The sequence below is a fragment of the Copidosoma floridanum genome, unplaced genomic scaffold (assembly GCF_036245765.1).
Source record: "Copidosoma floridanum isolate Cflo_tuat_1 unplaced genomic scaffold, Cflo_Japanese_pri ptg000009l, whole genome shotgun sequence".
Classification (NCBI taxonomy): domain Eukaryota; kingdom Metazoa; phylum Arthropoda; class Insecta; order Hymenoptera; family Encyrtidae; genus Copidosoma; species Copidosoma floridanum.
The window spans coordinates 7,556,262-7,573,242 of record NW_028321886.1 but is presented as its reverse complement, the minus strand read 5'-3'; the positions used below and the strand labels follow the sequence as shown (position 1 = coordinate 7,573,242).

At 43.1% G+C, this 16,981-nt stretch overlaps 2 protein-coding genes across 2 annotated transcripts in view; one reads left to right on the top strand and one right to left on the bottom strand.

Moving 5' to 3' along the window:
* Positions 1-16,981, bottom strand: part of Flo2 (flotillin-2) — a 105,686-nt gene that overhangs the window by 80,486 nt on the left and 8,219 nt on the right. The window lies entirely within an intron of this gene.
* Positions 11,361-15,592, top strand: LOC106635911 (glucose dehydrogenase [FAD, quinone]). Its single transcript, XM_089589708.1, is given in 6 exon segments — positions 11,361-11,481; positions 12,157-12,644; positions 12,726-13,979; positions 15,045-15,230; positions 15,232-15,390; positions 15,446-15,592. Coding segments are annotated over 6 exon segments (2,355 nt in total).

Sequence of the window (16,981 nt, the reverse complement as noted above, 5' to 3'; positions counted from 1 at the left end):
GTATTCGTTATACATACATTATGCGTATGTATGCCTTACATACCCCTTAATAATTCGATGGGGCGTAGAGAAAAGACCGGCTATGTTTTCATTGTTCGCTGAAGTGTCGGTTGGGAGGTGTATTTTCGTGAAGAGAATCACGACACTTTGGTCCTTTGCGGAGGAGTTTTGGTTAATGTGAGTGAAAATGTAGCTTTTCTTCGAGCCAAACCGACGGACCAAGAGATAATCTTGCGGACTTTTCTCGGCTGACGTTTACTAATTAGAGCTCCTTTTGGCATCGTGTACCAGTAGAGGTGGAAAGGATCCATGCGAATGGAAAGGAGAGCGGGCTTGATGAGATTGTACGATTGTCCGGATAGGTTGACTTTGACAAAGGGAGGTAGCCGCGGAAAAGAGAAAGGCGATACAAAGCACGCGGTTCGATGTGATTTAATGAGCGACGTAATGAAGTCAACGATGCGACTATAGTGACGTTTCAATGAATTTACTGGCGTGGAAAAATTGCGTTTGTTTAACAATTTTTTTTCTTTTTTTTTCAATCACTTGGTATTGCTTTGTATTTCGCAATTATGTATATAGAACAGCGTCGAAGTTTTTTTTTAATTTTACAATGCCATGATGATACATTTGTATTCGACGTTACGTGACATTGAACTTTGCGATAAAGTCATATAAAAATGCCGAAATCCTACTATCGAGGCTAGATTAACTTTCCTTCAACTATCGATATCAAAAGCTCGTTAAAAAACAATGCGAGAAACACATTAATATCTCCTTAAAAGTAATAAAAAAAACAAAAACAAAATCCAAGTAATCGATAACCAAACGATTAAACAAAATTTGTGCAAGTACCAAGAAATTGTTGGACTAAAAGGTAGTATGGGTGCGCAGAAGTATATCCAGAAAAGTGAAAATAAAGCCTCGCTGGGAGTAACGCGCCTCGCGCCGTCGTTTGCCATAGATCTACCTGCACCAACCCCACCATCTCTATCTCTCACTCGCTCGTAAATCATATAAGTATCTAACAGTGTCGTCATACGAAAAAAGAGAGAGAGAGAGAGAGATAAATGTCCAAATCGGTTTGCGATTTTCTTTCACTTTCAATGACCTCGCCGGCTGGGCAACGCAAAAAAATTTATTTCAAGTGGAGACAGTATGAATACCTCGGAGAGGGGAATTTACGATCTGGAACGGGAATGACTATTGTCAGCGAAGATAAGGATGAGATAGCGAAATTGTTATTTTTTTTACTACTTCGAGAGTAAAGAAGGAGAGGCTGTATTTGCGCCGACAATATACGTTATTTGGTGAAAGTAAGTACACTCTCGACTGATCAAACGAACGATTGATTCGTCATTTTGTTAAGTATCGGGTATTGCTCATCCGTTGTGTAATGCATCGATGGTATGGACGTGCATGTACATATAAGCGCGTATAGGCATCGCACGTTTTGTAATAATTTTTTAATGTACATAATACGTGTTGCGTGTAAGATGATGTAAGTTTTACATATAGTTGAATTTTGCTATGATCGATAATTTTGCGTTTTTTTATTACACTTGATTCAACGAGTTGTTTCTTAGGTACCAAAGATCATCGGGTTATCGAAAGTTATAATGAGCACATAATAGATTGTAAACAGGTTTTTAATTGACAACTTTTAACTCATTGTTATGTAGATGAAGAAAAAAAAAAAAAAAAAACTCAAATCCATGCGTTTGATCCTAATCTTACGACACGTTGATATTATCTGATTCACGTGTTAAGGATAATGTCTTTATTGTGATTCATGTAAACAGTGCTAATGACTCAAAGATATCAGCATTAATTATATTATGGAGAGCATAGACAACTGAGATGAAAAAAAAAAAGTTTTAGAAAAGACCGAAAATAAAGTTGCTCTTTGAGTTAATGAATACTCCTGAAATAAAACACAAAAATAAACAATGAGACCATGAGCAAGTTGTGTCAAAGTTTATACAACTCAGACGAATTTTTCTGAAAATCTATCTAATTTCATGAAACGAATAAAGTTATAATTTCATGATTTAAAAAGCAATGCGAGTTGAAGATTATTTCACAATTTTTATCGACATTCTAGTGTAAAATCTATAAATAGTTACTCACTTTTTCCATATTAAGAAAAATTGATTTAACTATTCACGAAGCCGCCACCGTACGAGTTAACCGAATGATCAATAAAGTCGATTTCTTTTTTAGTTTTACGAGCAGATGCGTCGTGTGCTTTTGCGCCTATAATTATAGTGTAAAGGTGAATTTCCGCGTTGAAAAAAAAAACAACTTATTTTACGTTTAAAAATAGACGTATTCATTGGCCACATTAAAACCTCAATTTTTTCAAAACAGCCATTAGCTTCTATCGGGACGTACGACCGAAACAAATTTCGCATCAATTTCGCATCATCAATTTAATTTACACCAAATATTTCGAAACCCAAAAACACGCTCACGGACCCTCTGTAGAAGCAGAAAAAAATATCACGTAACAATTGCAAATATCTTCATATCTCTCATCTTCATATTTGTTCATGGAATGCAGGGGGAAAAAAAAGAAAGGAAAGCATCATCAGCGCGACGAATAGCTGTGAGGGATCAAAGACTTCTGAACTGGTTAGCGAGTTGGCGTTGGACGTACCCAAGTTGGGAATTCGCGACAGCCAGAAAGATCCTTTTGAGAGGATCGTTACGCACGGGCGTGAGAAAAAAAAAAAAGAAGCGAAATGGTCTGACTCGCACCGGTTGAGCGTGTGTGTGCGATCGATAAGTAAACTCGTCCGAGAGAGAGAGGGAAAGATCGTTCGAACGAAAGTAAAAGTAGTAGGTATGATACCGGTGCACGTACGTGAGATCCCATTGTTACGTAAAAAGGAAATCATCGCTAATTGTGCGGTTGGGCTTGGAGCTTTATTTTTACGTTTTTTTTTTTTTTTTTATCTACATTGTTATTTACGCGCTCGGTTATCGCGAGATGCATATCGGTAATTTTATCAAACAGTAGTTTGTTATATTTCGCGTTCGCCGGCTGCTACTTTAATTACCATAATGAAAAGTCAATTTTCAAAACTTGGCAATATTTTTCCAAACGAGATGTTTTAATTTATTTCCGTTCGTTAAACATGTCGAAAAAAGTTATTTATTGCGGCGTATTACGCACACATGGATTTTAAATAACGAGCCAATTATATTGTGCCAATTTTCATTCGAAAACGTAAAATAATAGAGATAAAAGAATTTTTGAAACAAATTTTAGTTAGAAATGATGTTAAAAAATAAAATGAAAAAATCAGTTTTTGATTATTCCATCTGCCATTGGATTTTTACCAACAAAAAGAATGTATTTTTTTTTTTCATACAAATTCATCCCGCAGTTGATCAACAATCACTTGCGACCGAAAACACTCGTACACGTTAGCAATAAATTCCATTTCTCTCGTGGCGAAAGAAACCAGCTTTTGCGAGTACAAGTAGCAAACAATGACCAAATAATATATTCAAATGGCAGGTAGGTATTTGTGTATGCCTATTATAGGCGGGAATTCGAAATCGGTTGTAAGTGAGCTGATGCTCGTGCGCCGAGTCACGAAATCGAGAAAAATTCACGGCCTCTGGAAAGCAACAACAACGAGACAAGACCTTTCAAGTGCCAAAGCAGATACGTACGCGCAACAAGTACAACACGTCAAGCCAAACCAACTAGTTTCTTTTTGAAAATCCGGAGATCACGCGGTGGTAGGTAAGATGTATATAGGTACCCACTCCTGGAGCCCCTGATAGTAGGGGGAGGTTCGGGGCGCCCGTGCGTGAAATCTCCTAGACCAAACGTATAAGTGTAGGGGGTCCTCTGGTGATGTGGTAACGCAGACGGCGGAGCACCACTACCACTTACACAAAGTACACCTATAACCATCAGCTGCACGGAGCTGCAAGAGCCCGGAAGGCCAAGCAAATGCGCGGCTGGCCAGTGGTGTATATACATATACCATGTACAACGCGACTTGCGCCAGGAAGAGAATATACTTACTTTCACTAGGGTTGAGCTGAGCAAAGAAAGAGGGACGGAGGAAGAGAAAGACGGGTGCAATAGGATTGCCGAACGCGCGCGCCAGAGTCTGACTCGCCGCGCCGCAGTTATATCCGCACGCCACCCGTAACGCGACGGTTCTCCCGTGTGGTGTGCGATTTGGGTCCTCTCTCTCGTGGAATCTTTTTTTTTTTTTTTTTTTTTTTCCTTCTCCTCCTTCGATTCGACGAGTGATGTGGACCAATGTGGTTCGAGGAGCCGTTAAAGGGACGCGAGGATCCGTTGCAGTTTTTTAATTTTCGCGGGTGATGACAAAAGTTTTTTTTTTTTTTTATTTAAAAAAAAGCCAATAAAGTGAGCCGTACAAGGTCGTTTTGCAAAGCAGTATTGGACCACCACGGAGGAGTGATCTCCCGCGAAAACCAACAGGTAAACAGAAAAAAAAAAAAAAAAAAAAAAAAAAAAAAAAAAAAGGAAAAGTTACGTCGATGGAGCAAATTGAATTCATTTTTTTTTTTTTTTTGTTTCGTCTATAAATAAAACGATCTGCTTTATAAGACCGATTGCGTAAAGCGTCGTCGTCCGGATATCGCGGAAAATTGCCGTCATTACAGAGTATACACGCATTCGCGGTTTTTGCCGTCCTCTCCCGCTGTTTCCCTCGTACACATACACACGGATGGATCTCTTCCTGTCCCGTGTAAATGCACCTGCATGGTGACTCTATGTCTTTTTTTTTTGTTTTTTTTTTTTTTTTTTCTCTAGAAATCATTATCAGCAACAATGCGTGATTGTCGCTCTTGTGGGTTTTATTCCAAGCACAATGCACACGACCCGTACAATGCAATTTTCACGCGAAGATCCAGTCAAGTATATATACTTGTACGCGCGCTTGTGAAATTTACGGTGCGTACGGCACAAAGTGTCGTTCTCGTGCGGCATTGCCCAACAATCAACCTTGCGAGCGTAAGAAAATTAAAATTTTGTCAGCTCGTAGAGCCGCGAAAATTAAGGGAGGGGCGTCGGATGGTAAGAGAAAAAAAAAAAAAAACAGGAGGCGCGTTGCGCAATCCTCGGACACGCGCTCGTTGGCGACAATCATTGTTAAATGAACTTTCTTCTCGCACCGGGGCTTAAACGGTGCTAAAGAGGAGCTCGCGCCTCCCGTAACCGCGTCCATTGCGCAATCCCAAAGACACAACCTGGAACACGCCAGTGTGTACGCGTTACGGTCGGCGAGGAAAAAAGAAATCAGCGCGCGACACCCGACGACAAACTTTCATATCTTGATCTTCAATTTTTTTTTTTTTTTTTTTTTTTCATACGGAATAATGAAAAAACAAGTGCATCGAGCTCCTCGTCGACTCACGGCCGTATATATATCGCAAGTGTTGCGCGGAGACGAGCTCGCGGCGAATACGAAATCGTTATACCGGTTGCGGAGTGTATACGAAAAGAGCAGCGGCGAGGTGATTCCCGAAAGGGGGCCACTTCCGTGACAAACATGGAAAAAAAAAAAAAAAAGAAAAAAACAGCAACAACGGGAGTCCCAACCGCAAATTTCACTCGGGAGACGCACCCGCAGACTCCTGGCCCTCTTGCGTAATGAGGGATAACAGTGTGCCACCCGATGGGTGTGAGCCGGAACATCATATACTCATATACTTACGCACGAAATTTCGCCGCAGAGGTGTATACGTGAGCGGGAGGACTTTCGTTTTTCAAGCGCTCACTTGGCGTGGAGTGCAAGGTCACGAGTGTCCTCCTATACGATGCTCCGACAAAGGTTCGCCATGGGATTCGATTGTTTTCGTTTTCTCCCGAAAGTTGGAGATAGTTGTTTTTTTTTTTATGCGTATAAGTTGTGCAGAACGAAATCTGTACGTCGAAATGGTTATTCTCGAGGTAAATTGTACCGAAAAGAAAAAATCGTACCTGGTAGTGCAAAATAGAGTGTGATTTTCACATTTTCAGTGACGAATCAATCGGGTTATCATCGATATACGTGTACCTTCAAACCGGTTAACAGTGATGCACGCAAAGCATGTATATATACATTTAAGGATACAATGTGTACAGATGTTTGTACGATCGATTATGAATAATCTGGGCGCTCGATCTCCGCGAGCCGTCCCCTGCGGGGATCTCGTCGGACAATGGAGGTATATCTTATACTCATACTCTGCTGCGGGAAAGTTTCATTACAATATATATATATATATTACATTGTGTCTCGTTTACTGTCAGCGTTACAAATTCACCGAATTTACCGGCGTTGAACTATTAAGCGTGAATATTGTCGCGATTTCGTATAACTTTGAACGGTGCGAAACGAAATTCTGTCTCGACGAGGGTAAGTTTACGAGGTGGCTCGAGCGACTATACACACATATATATGTATACGCGTATACAATAATCATGATAAGAGAAAACACGCTAATTACTCCCGAAGTTGGATGAAAAGATACAAAATCCATCGCACCCAAGGTCTCGCTTCCCGGAAGAAGAAAAAAAAAAAAAAAAAAAAAAAGAGTAAAACGTACGGAGCGATATATCCCCGCGCCCATCCAATCAAACCAGTCTCGAATCGAAAATCGGCGAAGAGATATAAGGCTCGCGCGCGCGTGCCGTCCGCGCAAATTACACACCACCCCCGGGCCTCTTCCACTCTCGCTCTCATCTCTCTATCGTTCGCGTATCGCGAACACCGATCTCGTGCGCACACACGAGTTATATGGTCTATAGTGCCCAAAGAGAGAGAGAGAGAGAGAAAAAAATCTCGACGCACCTGTATCTTATACCGTACCAGGCGCACGTGCGTGCAATTCGTACGCCCCCCCGCACGCGTGTGTACTACGCGCAGTGCAATCCACGCGGTACTTTACTTGCAAGTGTGTACACATAAATATATATATGGAGAACGAAATAAGGATCGAGGAAGCCGGAAAATGTGTAGCGCCGAGGAGGAAACTTCCGGGTGTGTACCACGTACATAGGTATACGTGTACAAAAATATATAAACGCAGGCGAGCGTACGATATAATATATGTGCACTCACACACATCAATAATATAGAAGCGCGGAAGCTCGAGCACGTCCTTATTGATCGGACGGATGAGTCTCTCGTTTTATTGTTGGGCCGAGTCTTTGCTGTACTATACTTAATATATACCTGTCCACGAAGCGGTAGGAAGAAAGTGTTATTTTTATGAGCCGATCTCGCGAGGCGCCGGCATTGTTCTCTCTTCGACTGCCAATTTTTTTTGTCGTTTTTTTTTTTTCACGCTGCGATCGAAGTTTACGGCTTGTATTGGTATACTACATACCGGTGGAGTTGTTTTTTCACGCAAATGTATACATTATCGTTTGTTGTATCGAAGAGTAAATAATACATTGGATTATCGTATAAATTAAATCTATAGTATACATGTTACCACATATTGTGATGTGAGGCGTTAATCGACGAGTGTAAACAGTGTAGGTATGATATTCATACAGAGAAAGCTATACTGCAGGTACGTACACCTGCACCTGTGTACGATAAATATATATATATACGCGTACAGTGTACAACGCGTGGTAAGCGATACCGATTTACCAAACGATCCGCGTAACTTGCGGACCCATGTGTTTTCACATACGCAGCCAAACGCTAATAATGGGCTTGCCAGACTCTCGTGTGTATAAGGTGACGCGACGTTTTTAAACTAATTTTTTTTTTTTTTTTTTTTTTTTTTTTAATCCACGCGTGTACATCAAACCGAGCTTTAATCAATCAATCATCTCCGTATCCAATGATCACCCGATCGTCGGCTCTGGACGTGAAAATCACAACACTCCGAGGTAAATTTCCCCTCGTGACAGTTTTATCCGTACGGGCTCTTAACACCAGTAATTTGGAAGTTCAACGTCTTTTAATTTAAATACAACAGCCCAGACACGGAACGGTGCAAAACACGCAAAAGTAGCTTATATATATACGTAAGTATACAGTACAATTAAATAATGAAAGATCGGCACGAAGGGTGCAGGTATAATATATACACACGTCTACCGTTTGAGCGTGACACAACGCGTTATTAAATGAAATGCAAGAATTTCCCAAAGCACCTACTACATATATAATTAGTATAGGTACATATATATATAATAGTAAGCACCACAGCTCGCCGGGCGAAACAAATTGCAATGTACACGCGATGACCCGCGTTATATTGACACGCTTTTTCGGAAAGAGTTTATTGAAACGTCTGTAGGTACGTTTATTGTAATAATGTGTACTATTAAGTAGCAGTGGGTGCTCGGACCCGAGAATCAACATGTAACGGGCGGACAAAGTTGCAGGTGAAAAATATACGTTTTAACAACAACAATCTCGAATAATCATAAGGATATATATGTAAGATTGGAAACTTTGTATACGTGCTCGAGTCGGAGTTGTTTTTCTCACGCGATTAATAACGTGTAAGTATAAAATCGGGGTACTTATCCTGTACGGGCCGGAAATGAATTCACGAATCGGCAAACGATTCCCCGAGTGTGTGTGTGTGTGTGTTGTTGAGGCGCGGCAGGTATGAGGTATCATTGCTTGCAGAGCCCAACCTCGAAATATACATGATGTATGTGTTTGAAAAAATTACTACACCGTATCGGGAGTGAGAAGAAGAGATGCCGAGAGAACGTGAACAAGTGTACATATAGGTATACCTACAGGCTGCATAAGCAACCCGTGCATGCAGTTATACATAACGTAACCGTGACTTTCGTACCTGTACCATAAGTATATGTATATATTATATACAAGTAGGGGAGCAAAAAATGAAGGTGAGGTATATATGTATATATGTAACATCGGAGGCGAGCAACACTTTCTCCTTTCGCCTCTCCTCGCCTGCACGTTTGTCCTGCAGAGAGGCCTCTGTATTTGTGTTATACATATACTTACTATACTTGCATCGGTGCGCCCGCGGGAAAATTATTTTTTTGCATGTTTTTTTTGCCTCTCCGGATTGGCTGTGCACTTGTTGCACTCGCGTACAAAGACGCGGGACCGTTGACATTGCCAACGTGGAGACTTTTTTTTTCAAAATTACAGTTTGAGAAAAGAGGCGTCGCTCATTGTTTCGACGCTTTTTTTTTTCTTTTCTCTCTAATTGTATAATGTATAAACCTTAGGTGCGTACACGTTATGTATACCTGTTGTTTCGCAAATTAATCTTTCAACAAGAGATTACATATATAGTATGTATACGACTCGCTTGCCAGGAGGGCAAGTTCCAGCTCGGAGTGTAAATTCACACGGTGCACGGAACTGGTGCAGGAATCCTCGATCGCCTACACACGTTGAGTTAATATATATATATATACATATATAGTTTTTTTTTCACCACCGCGACAATCGCGACGGGGAGATTAATGTGCGAACGCACCTCCTCCTCGCCCTCGAAACTGTATATTATATATTATGCACACGGTTGAAATAAACGATCTCGCCGATCGCGAGTGTAATCTCTCTGCTGCGGCGCACAGTAGTAGACGGAAGACCATAAATTCCGGGCGGCCCATACAAGCGTCCGTCACTCGCGTGTATACAAGCAAGTGTTTAATGTTGCAGACAAACTCGAGAGAAGAGTCGGTCCCGTTGGTGTAGCTCGAGGTAAAGGAAATCGCTTCAATGGGAGGAGGGGAGGCGCGGTGCACCCAAAGCTCGTTAAAACCCAACACTTTATTTGTCTCTGTGCTGATTTTCGCTCGTAAATCAACCATTTTATCATCGCCGCGTCTTGTTTGCCCTGTGGTTACGGTAGCTTAATTGAGATTTTCTTTTCGAGTATAATGTAGATATATTATGTAGACTCATCTTCTTTCACAGGGTTTGGCCATTTGCACGTGTTCTAGACAAGCTTATCTTATTTTTTGTTGAAAATGTCCTTCTAAAAGGATATTATGGTTACAGAAAATACTTTTCATCATTTTTTTTTTTTTGTGATTCAAAGATTTGAATCAAATATTTGTGAATCACGTGGACAGCCCCATTGTAGATTTAAAAGGCCCTCGATGAATCAATTGCCATTACTTAACGTCACTCATTGCACGGGTAAAAGTGCCAATTGTGGGCACAATGGCTTTCTACATTGGAAGCAAGCAAATCGCGATATCCTGCATTTTTTTTTCGTCGGCCAAACATTTTTGAGCTCGATCGAGCGCATAGAGGTGCTTTCCTTTGTTTTTGCTCGAGTCCGAAGATAACTCATAACTAACAATGATATCAGTTCGTGCCCCAAGTTTCGAGCTATGTGGCTGAGCAGCGTATAATATATTATACATACATAGTGTAACGTTGTATCAAACGCCCCGATCAGCCTACATGTGCGAGCGTATATATTTATACATACGGATGATATAAATCAATAGAGGCTTTTCGCGAGAAAATTTTCATCCCAACGCGCATACACGTTGCATGTGTATACGAGTGCAACCACGAGGTGAATAATATTATACCCCGATAGCAAGTCGATCGGGATCGGCTGCGGTGTGCTTTCGCTCGTTTCAAAAATACATTCTGGTCTCTCTCTTTCTCTCTCTTTTTTTTTTTTTTTTTTTTTTCCTCATCCACATTATAATCACAAAGTTTCGAGTATGAAGAAAAAAAAAACGCGGCGCTAAAAATAACGAGCATGACTTTGCATATACGTGGATACGTGTATAAATTCGTTAGTATACCCCCCTCGGTATGTTTTCAGCGTTTACTAACACTGGTGTTTTTCGTTGTTGTTTTTTTTTTTTTTTTTTTTTTTTCCAAACGAAAGCTCACCAAAAGAGAAGGCTCGAACATTTGCGCTGTACGTGTGTCTCTCTCTCACGCGCACAGAGTCCCGGGGTGTGTGTATCCATGGCACTTTCTCTGGCTTCCACGCCCAAATAATGGCACCGCGGAGCATAAAACAGTCCGTACAGGTGCGAGACGCCGAAAAGGACACCGGCACACCTGCGCCATTATTCGGCGAGAGCGAGGGCGTTTAGTTGTTTTTTTTTTTTTATCTTCGAATATTGTCGAGCTGTTAAAGATTAAAAACGAAACTCTCTTTTTCCAGGATGCCGGGAAGGACGATCACGAGCGCGGCACCGGAGCAGACTCGAGCGTAACATGCGGCCCCGTGAGATCGGCGCAGAGGAAGGGCGAGGTGCCTCGAGGCCGCCCGACGTGACAGCTTCCCTTTGGCACTTGTTGACTCTCACCTCCGCGAGCACGTGGCCACGATTACCATATAGCCTCACGAAGGTGGGAGCACTTTGAGGATATTATATATATACCATGCTGAGCACGATTGTCGTGACGTCGGCGCTAAAGGGCGCGATCGGCTTGGTTGGCACGGGACTGTGGCTGGTGCCTCTGCTCATTGCCGGGCTGTCCTACTATCACTACGATCAATTGGGTAACGAGCTCACGTTTACATTTTTTTTTCTTTTCCCATTGATAATCGTGGACCGACTAATTTGAGGAATGTAAAAACACATATAATCATAAATCGGGGATTATGCTGAGGTTTTGGCTCGAGAAAAAACAAGTAATTGACGCGTATTTTATACTATAAAAGTCGTGTTTCTTCTCATTTATACGTGCGTGAGTCGCGATGCTTTGCAACAAAATGTATCGACCCATAAATTTCCATTAGATTTTACAAATAGTCCCAAAGGTGGTATTATAGTAACGAGTAACGCTCAAACCTATGTGTATTATGATCCTAATGATCCAAAGTGGGCATATTTTATATATAAATGTTTGCTTTCCCTCGAAATGGCCCAACTCGAGTAGCGAACCATCGCGATCTCTCGTTTACGAGACGCGCATACAACGCGAGGATTTTATCGACCACAAGTACTTATACTCAAGTCTTCCCTGACATTATGATTGAGTAAGATGCACTCCTCGCGCGAAAACGATAAATCATCCACTCGCGATCAATACCTATAGGTGTATCTCGTACACATACGCATTACACAACAGAATTACGAATCGAAGAAAACCCGTGCGGTAAAATAAAAATAGAAAGAAAAACAAAACAGTCACTCTCTCTCTAAATAAGTAACGAGGACGCATATTGCCTTAGATCCCGAGAGTCGTCCGATCAATCGTTACCCCCTGGACCGGGAGTACGACTTTGTGGTGGTGGGGGGTGGCTCGGCCGGGGCGGTGGTGGCCTCGCGTTTGTCGGAGATCGGGCACTGGAGGGTCCTCCTCCTGGAGGCCGGTCCGGACGAGAACGAAATCACCGACGTGCCATCGCTCGCGGCCTACCTCCAACTGACCAAGCTCGACTGGAAGTACAAGACCGAGCCGACCGGGCGCGCCTGCCTCGGCATGAAGGGCGGAAGGTGCAACTGGCCCCGTGGCAAGGTCCTGGGCGGCTCGAGCGTCCTCAACTACATGCTCTACGTCAGGGGCAACAGGATGGATTACGAGCACTGGGAGGCCCTCGGCAACAAAGGCTGGGGCTACGAGCAGGCCCTCCACTATTTCAAAAAGTCCGAGGACAACCGCAACCCTTACCTGGCGAGGAGCCCGTACCACGGCACCGGAGGCTACCTCACCGTTCAGGTTCGTTTTACTTGCTTCCCGCGTCTTTGATTGCCCGTGTGCGACATATATGTTATAACAAGCAAAACACCCCGTTTCCAGGAGTCGCCGTGGCGAACGCCGCTGGTGGTGGCGTTCGTGCAAGCGGGGGTGGAGATGGGCTACGAGAACCGGGACATAAACGGCGAGCATCAGACCGGCTTCATGATTGCCCAGGGCACCATCAGACGGGGCAGTCGCTGCTCAACCGCCAAGGCCTTCCTCAGGCCGGTGAGGCTCAGGAAGAACCTCCACACGGCCATGAACGCCCACGTGACGAGGATCGTGGTCGATCGGGGCACGATGAGGGCGACGGGGGTCGAGTTCACGCGTGACGGCCGCAAACAAACGGTCCGAGCGAGGAAGGAGGTCGTCTTGTCGGCTGGATCGATCAACAGCGCCCAGCTGCTGATGTTGTCGGGGATCGGGCCGAGAGAGCACCTCGAGGAGCTGAACTTGCCCGTGATCCGGGACCTAAGGGTCGGCGACAACCTGCAGGACCACGTGGGAATGGCTGGGCTGACGTTCCTCGTGGACAAGCCAGTGGCCATCGTCCAGTCCCGGTTTCAAGCGGCGCCCATGACGATGCAGTACGTGGTCAACGGCAGGGGACCCATGACGACTCTCGGGGGCGTCGAGGGCTACGCCTTCGTCAACACCAAGTTCGCCAATGAGACCGGAGCCCACCCGGACATCCAATTCCACATGGCGCCCGCCTCCATAAACTCCGACGCGGGAGTCCAGGTGCGCAAGGTCCTGGGCATCACCGACGAGCTGTACGACACGGTTTACCGGCCGATCGCCAACAGGGACGCCTGGACCATCATACCGTTGCTTCTGAGGCCTCGGTCACGCGGTACTGTTCGCCTGCAAAGTTCGAACCCGTTTCAGAGTCCCAAGATCGACGCCAACTACTTTGACGATCCTCGGGATATGACGACGCTGGTCGAGGGCGCGAAAATCGCGGTGAAGGTCAGCCAGGCCAGGGTGTTCAGGCAGTTTGGCTCCAGGATACACAGGACAAAGATACCCGGGTGCAAGCATCTAAAGTTCGGGTCGGACAAGTACTGGGAGTGCCACATTCGTCACATATCGATGACGATTTATCACCCGGTGGGTACGGCGAAGATGGGACCGGCTGACGATCCGACGGCCGTTGTCGACCCGAGACTCCGGGTCTACGGGGTCAAGGGGCTCAGGGTGATCGACGCGTCGATCATGCCGACGATTACCAGCGGCAACACCAACGCGCCTGTGATCATGATTGCCGAGAAAGGAGCGGATTTGATCAAGCAGGATTGGAACGAGTTCAAGACATACTCCTCCACTTTTCAATGAAATTATCATTTTTTAATGGAAGAACGTTCGACTATGAGTTAGGTGAAAATTCATTGTTGCAAAGTTAAGTTTTTTACGCTTTGACGTTGAAAAACTGTAGAAATAGTCTAGTGACTCTCAACTTAGTTGTAACCAAACTGTGGTTTCTTGAAAAACTAAGCTCTTAAGTAATTATTGAGTTAAACGATAGGCTAATAACGAAGCAGGCTACATAATTTCTAGTGTAAAGTAACATTAATGAAAAATAAATAAATAAATTTTAAAAAATGACAGTAACAAAATGATATAAAGTGTGATGACTATAATGTTAAAAAAAAAAAGTTCGGTTGTAAGAATATTTTGCGTGTACAGTTTATTACTGTACCATGTGTCGTGCATAACTATACGCTTCGAGACTTGCAATTAAAGTTGCGATACTTTTCACTTCCTACATACGTGCTAACACGTATACGTTCTCAAATAACATTAAGTCACACGTGCCATAACATTTTTACATGTTATTATAAATAACACTATCGATACTAAAGAATTTGTTGTCAGGCTTGATATTTTTTTTTTTTTTTTCGTATGATTTTGTAATTGTTATTCTTCTTTAAAGGTGTTTAATAAATTGTTAGTTACAAAAACTTTAATTTATTTATATACCAGTCCTTTTTACAGTTATGCGACATGAGTTGATAATTTTTTAGAGTTTCAAACTTTTAACCAAACATTAGAAAGTCAACTGAAAAAAAAGTTTGACATCAATACAAGTATGTATAGGAGTGAGTCCTTCGACAGGGGCAACTGAAAAAAAAAACTTTTTTTTTCTAGAAGAGAACATGAAGCGACCAGAAATGATAGTCAACAAAATCAATTTCCATTCATTTTTAACGCAGTAATCAAATGCCCTTGCTTATTAAATAAAAAAATAACGTGTCTATGCAATTTAGCTTTTTGTGAATCCAGGCACTTTGAATATCCTCCATTATATAGGTTGTGGCTGGAGATTCAAAATAAAAATCATAGGCCATTATGCACAAATAACGAACAATCATAGAATAGTTATATACGCTTTTTCATGCGCTCAATCATGTACTGCGAAGCAAGGATCCTAGCGCGAAACCAAAAATATTTGCCAACTACCTCGATGATCCGGAGGATGTGAGGGTGATGATCGAGGGGATACGAGCGTCGATCAAAGTCGCCAAGACGAAGGCGATGCAACGGTTCAAGTCGATTGTCAATTTTACGATTCGCTGTACCGGGCTGTGAGGAATATGAGGATGATTCCACCGAGTACTGGGAGTGTGCGGTTAGGACCTTCACTTTTACGATTTATCATTACACGGGGACGTGTAAGATGGCACCGGAAACCGATTCAACGGGGGTTGTCAATCCAAGATTGCAGGTGAGTTTTATCGTTTATGTCAAGGGTTTCCGAAGGGAATGAGCCATCTAATTAGGTCAAAGGTGTCGGGAGATTGAGAGTGGCGGATGCGTCGATTATGCCGGTCATCGTTACTGGACACACCAATATTCCAACCGTAATGATTGGAGAAAAGGTTTCCGACATGATTAAGTTGAAATCATGCATTGCCCTATGTTTTTGAAAGTAGGTAATAGAATATTAAGTACCGATACTTGGATTCACTTCTTTTTATGTTTTCTTGTGTATCACCCAACTTTACATAAATTTCCTTGTGTTCGCATGATTATTTGAAATAAAGTTATTTGTAAAAAAAAAAAACTGTATTCATGCATCCCAATGAATTTTCCAGGAATATATCATGGAAAGATAACTATTGAGGAACTAGTTGTAATACATTCAAAGAAACGTGTACGCCGGGAGATCTTGTAATTGTGAAAAACCTTATATAAAAATCCAAACGCTGATTACACTTTTAAATATAGGTTCATAGTCTCGAGCCGTTTACGCTTGGAAAGAAAAAAAAATACACACTAGCCGGAGAAAGTTAAACTCGAGTCATGCCACTGTATGCACTGCAGGCTTGACTTTTCTTTTCGGCGAAGGTTTTATAATTTAATCTTGGAAACGATTAAACTTCTCAATTAGAAACAATCGCGAATTAAAAGTGCACGCTATACCAAACGAGCTTCCTAAACGTATTTTCAGATGTAAAAAAAAAAAAAAAAAAAAACAACCTGGTGGAACCGAGAAAAGAAAAAAATCCAGTTTGGCCGGATCAGCCGTACAACGCACAAATGCAACTCTAAATTCACAAAGTCCCCACCTCCACCGACCGACTCGTTACGTGAATATACACACACTCGGCTCGTGAAAGCATGTAAACGCAAATGCAGCCTCTAGTGAATTTACACGCGCGCCTAGGAGATATTGTATAGAGAGGAGGTAGGGGGAATCGAAAAAGCCCCGGGAGAAGAGCTCTTTTCCACGTGGCCGCGTGAAATCCTCCGGCCGACAATATCAGTCGACTCGCCGAGCCGACCGGCCGAACCCGCTGAACGACGGACCGTGGATTTTCGGGGTAAGCCCTGTTTGTTAACAACTACCGCGGATCGGTTTAGGAACTTTTCACGCGAGCGCCTCTCTCTCTCTCTCCCTCGCGACGCACAGACTTTTGCAATTAGATGTACGGAGATATAGATGTTGACAGGTGCACAAAAGAGAGGAGGGAAAAAAAAAAGTCGAGATCCGCGGCCGCGATCGGAGCAACAGTGCCGTGAAAGTAGATCAATGGCTGCTCGGTACGAATTAAGGTCAGCAAGGGAGGGCGGGTGGACGAGGGCTTCTTTGCATTGTGTGCATCATATAGATAAAAAAAAAAAAAAAAAAAAAAAACAGAGGCGCGAGCGGTGGACAGAAGAGGAGGTGGGGGGGGAAGAACAACCGAGCGAAGACCTATGCGAGGCTTTGTATTGAAAACGAAATGTCCGTAGGGGGTGCCGTCGACGACACAATGAAGGGAAAAAAAAGAGGCTCCCTCTTACGCTTTGTTTATCGAGCTTAGGAAGCAAAG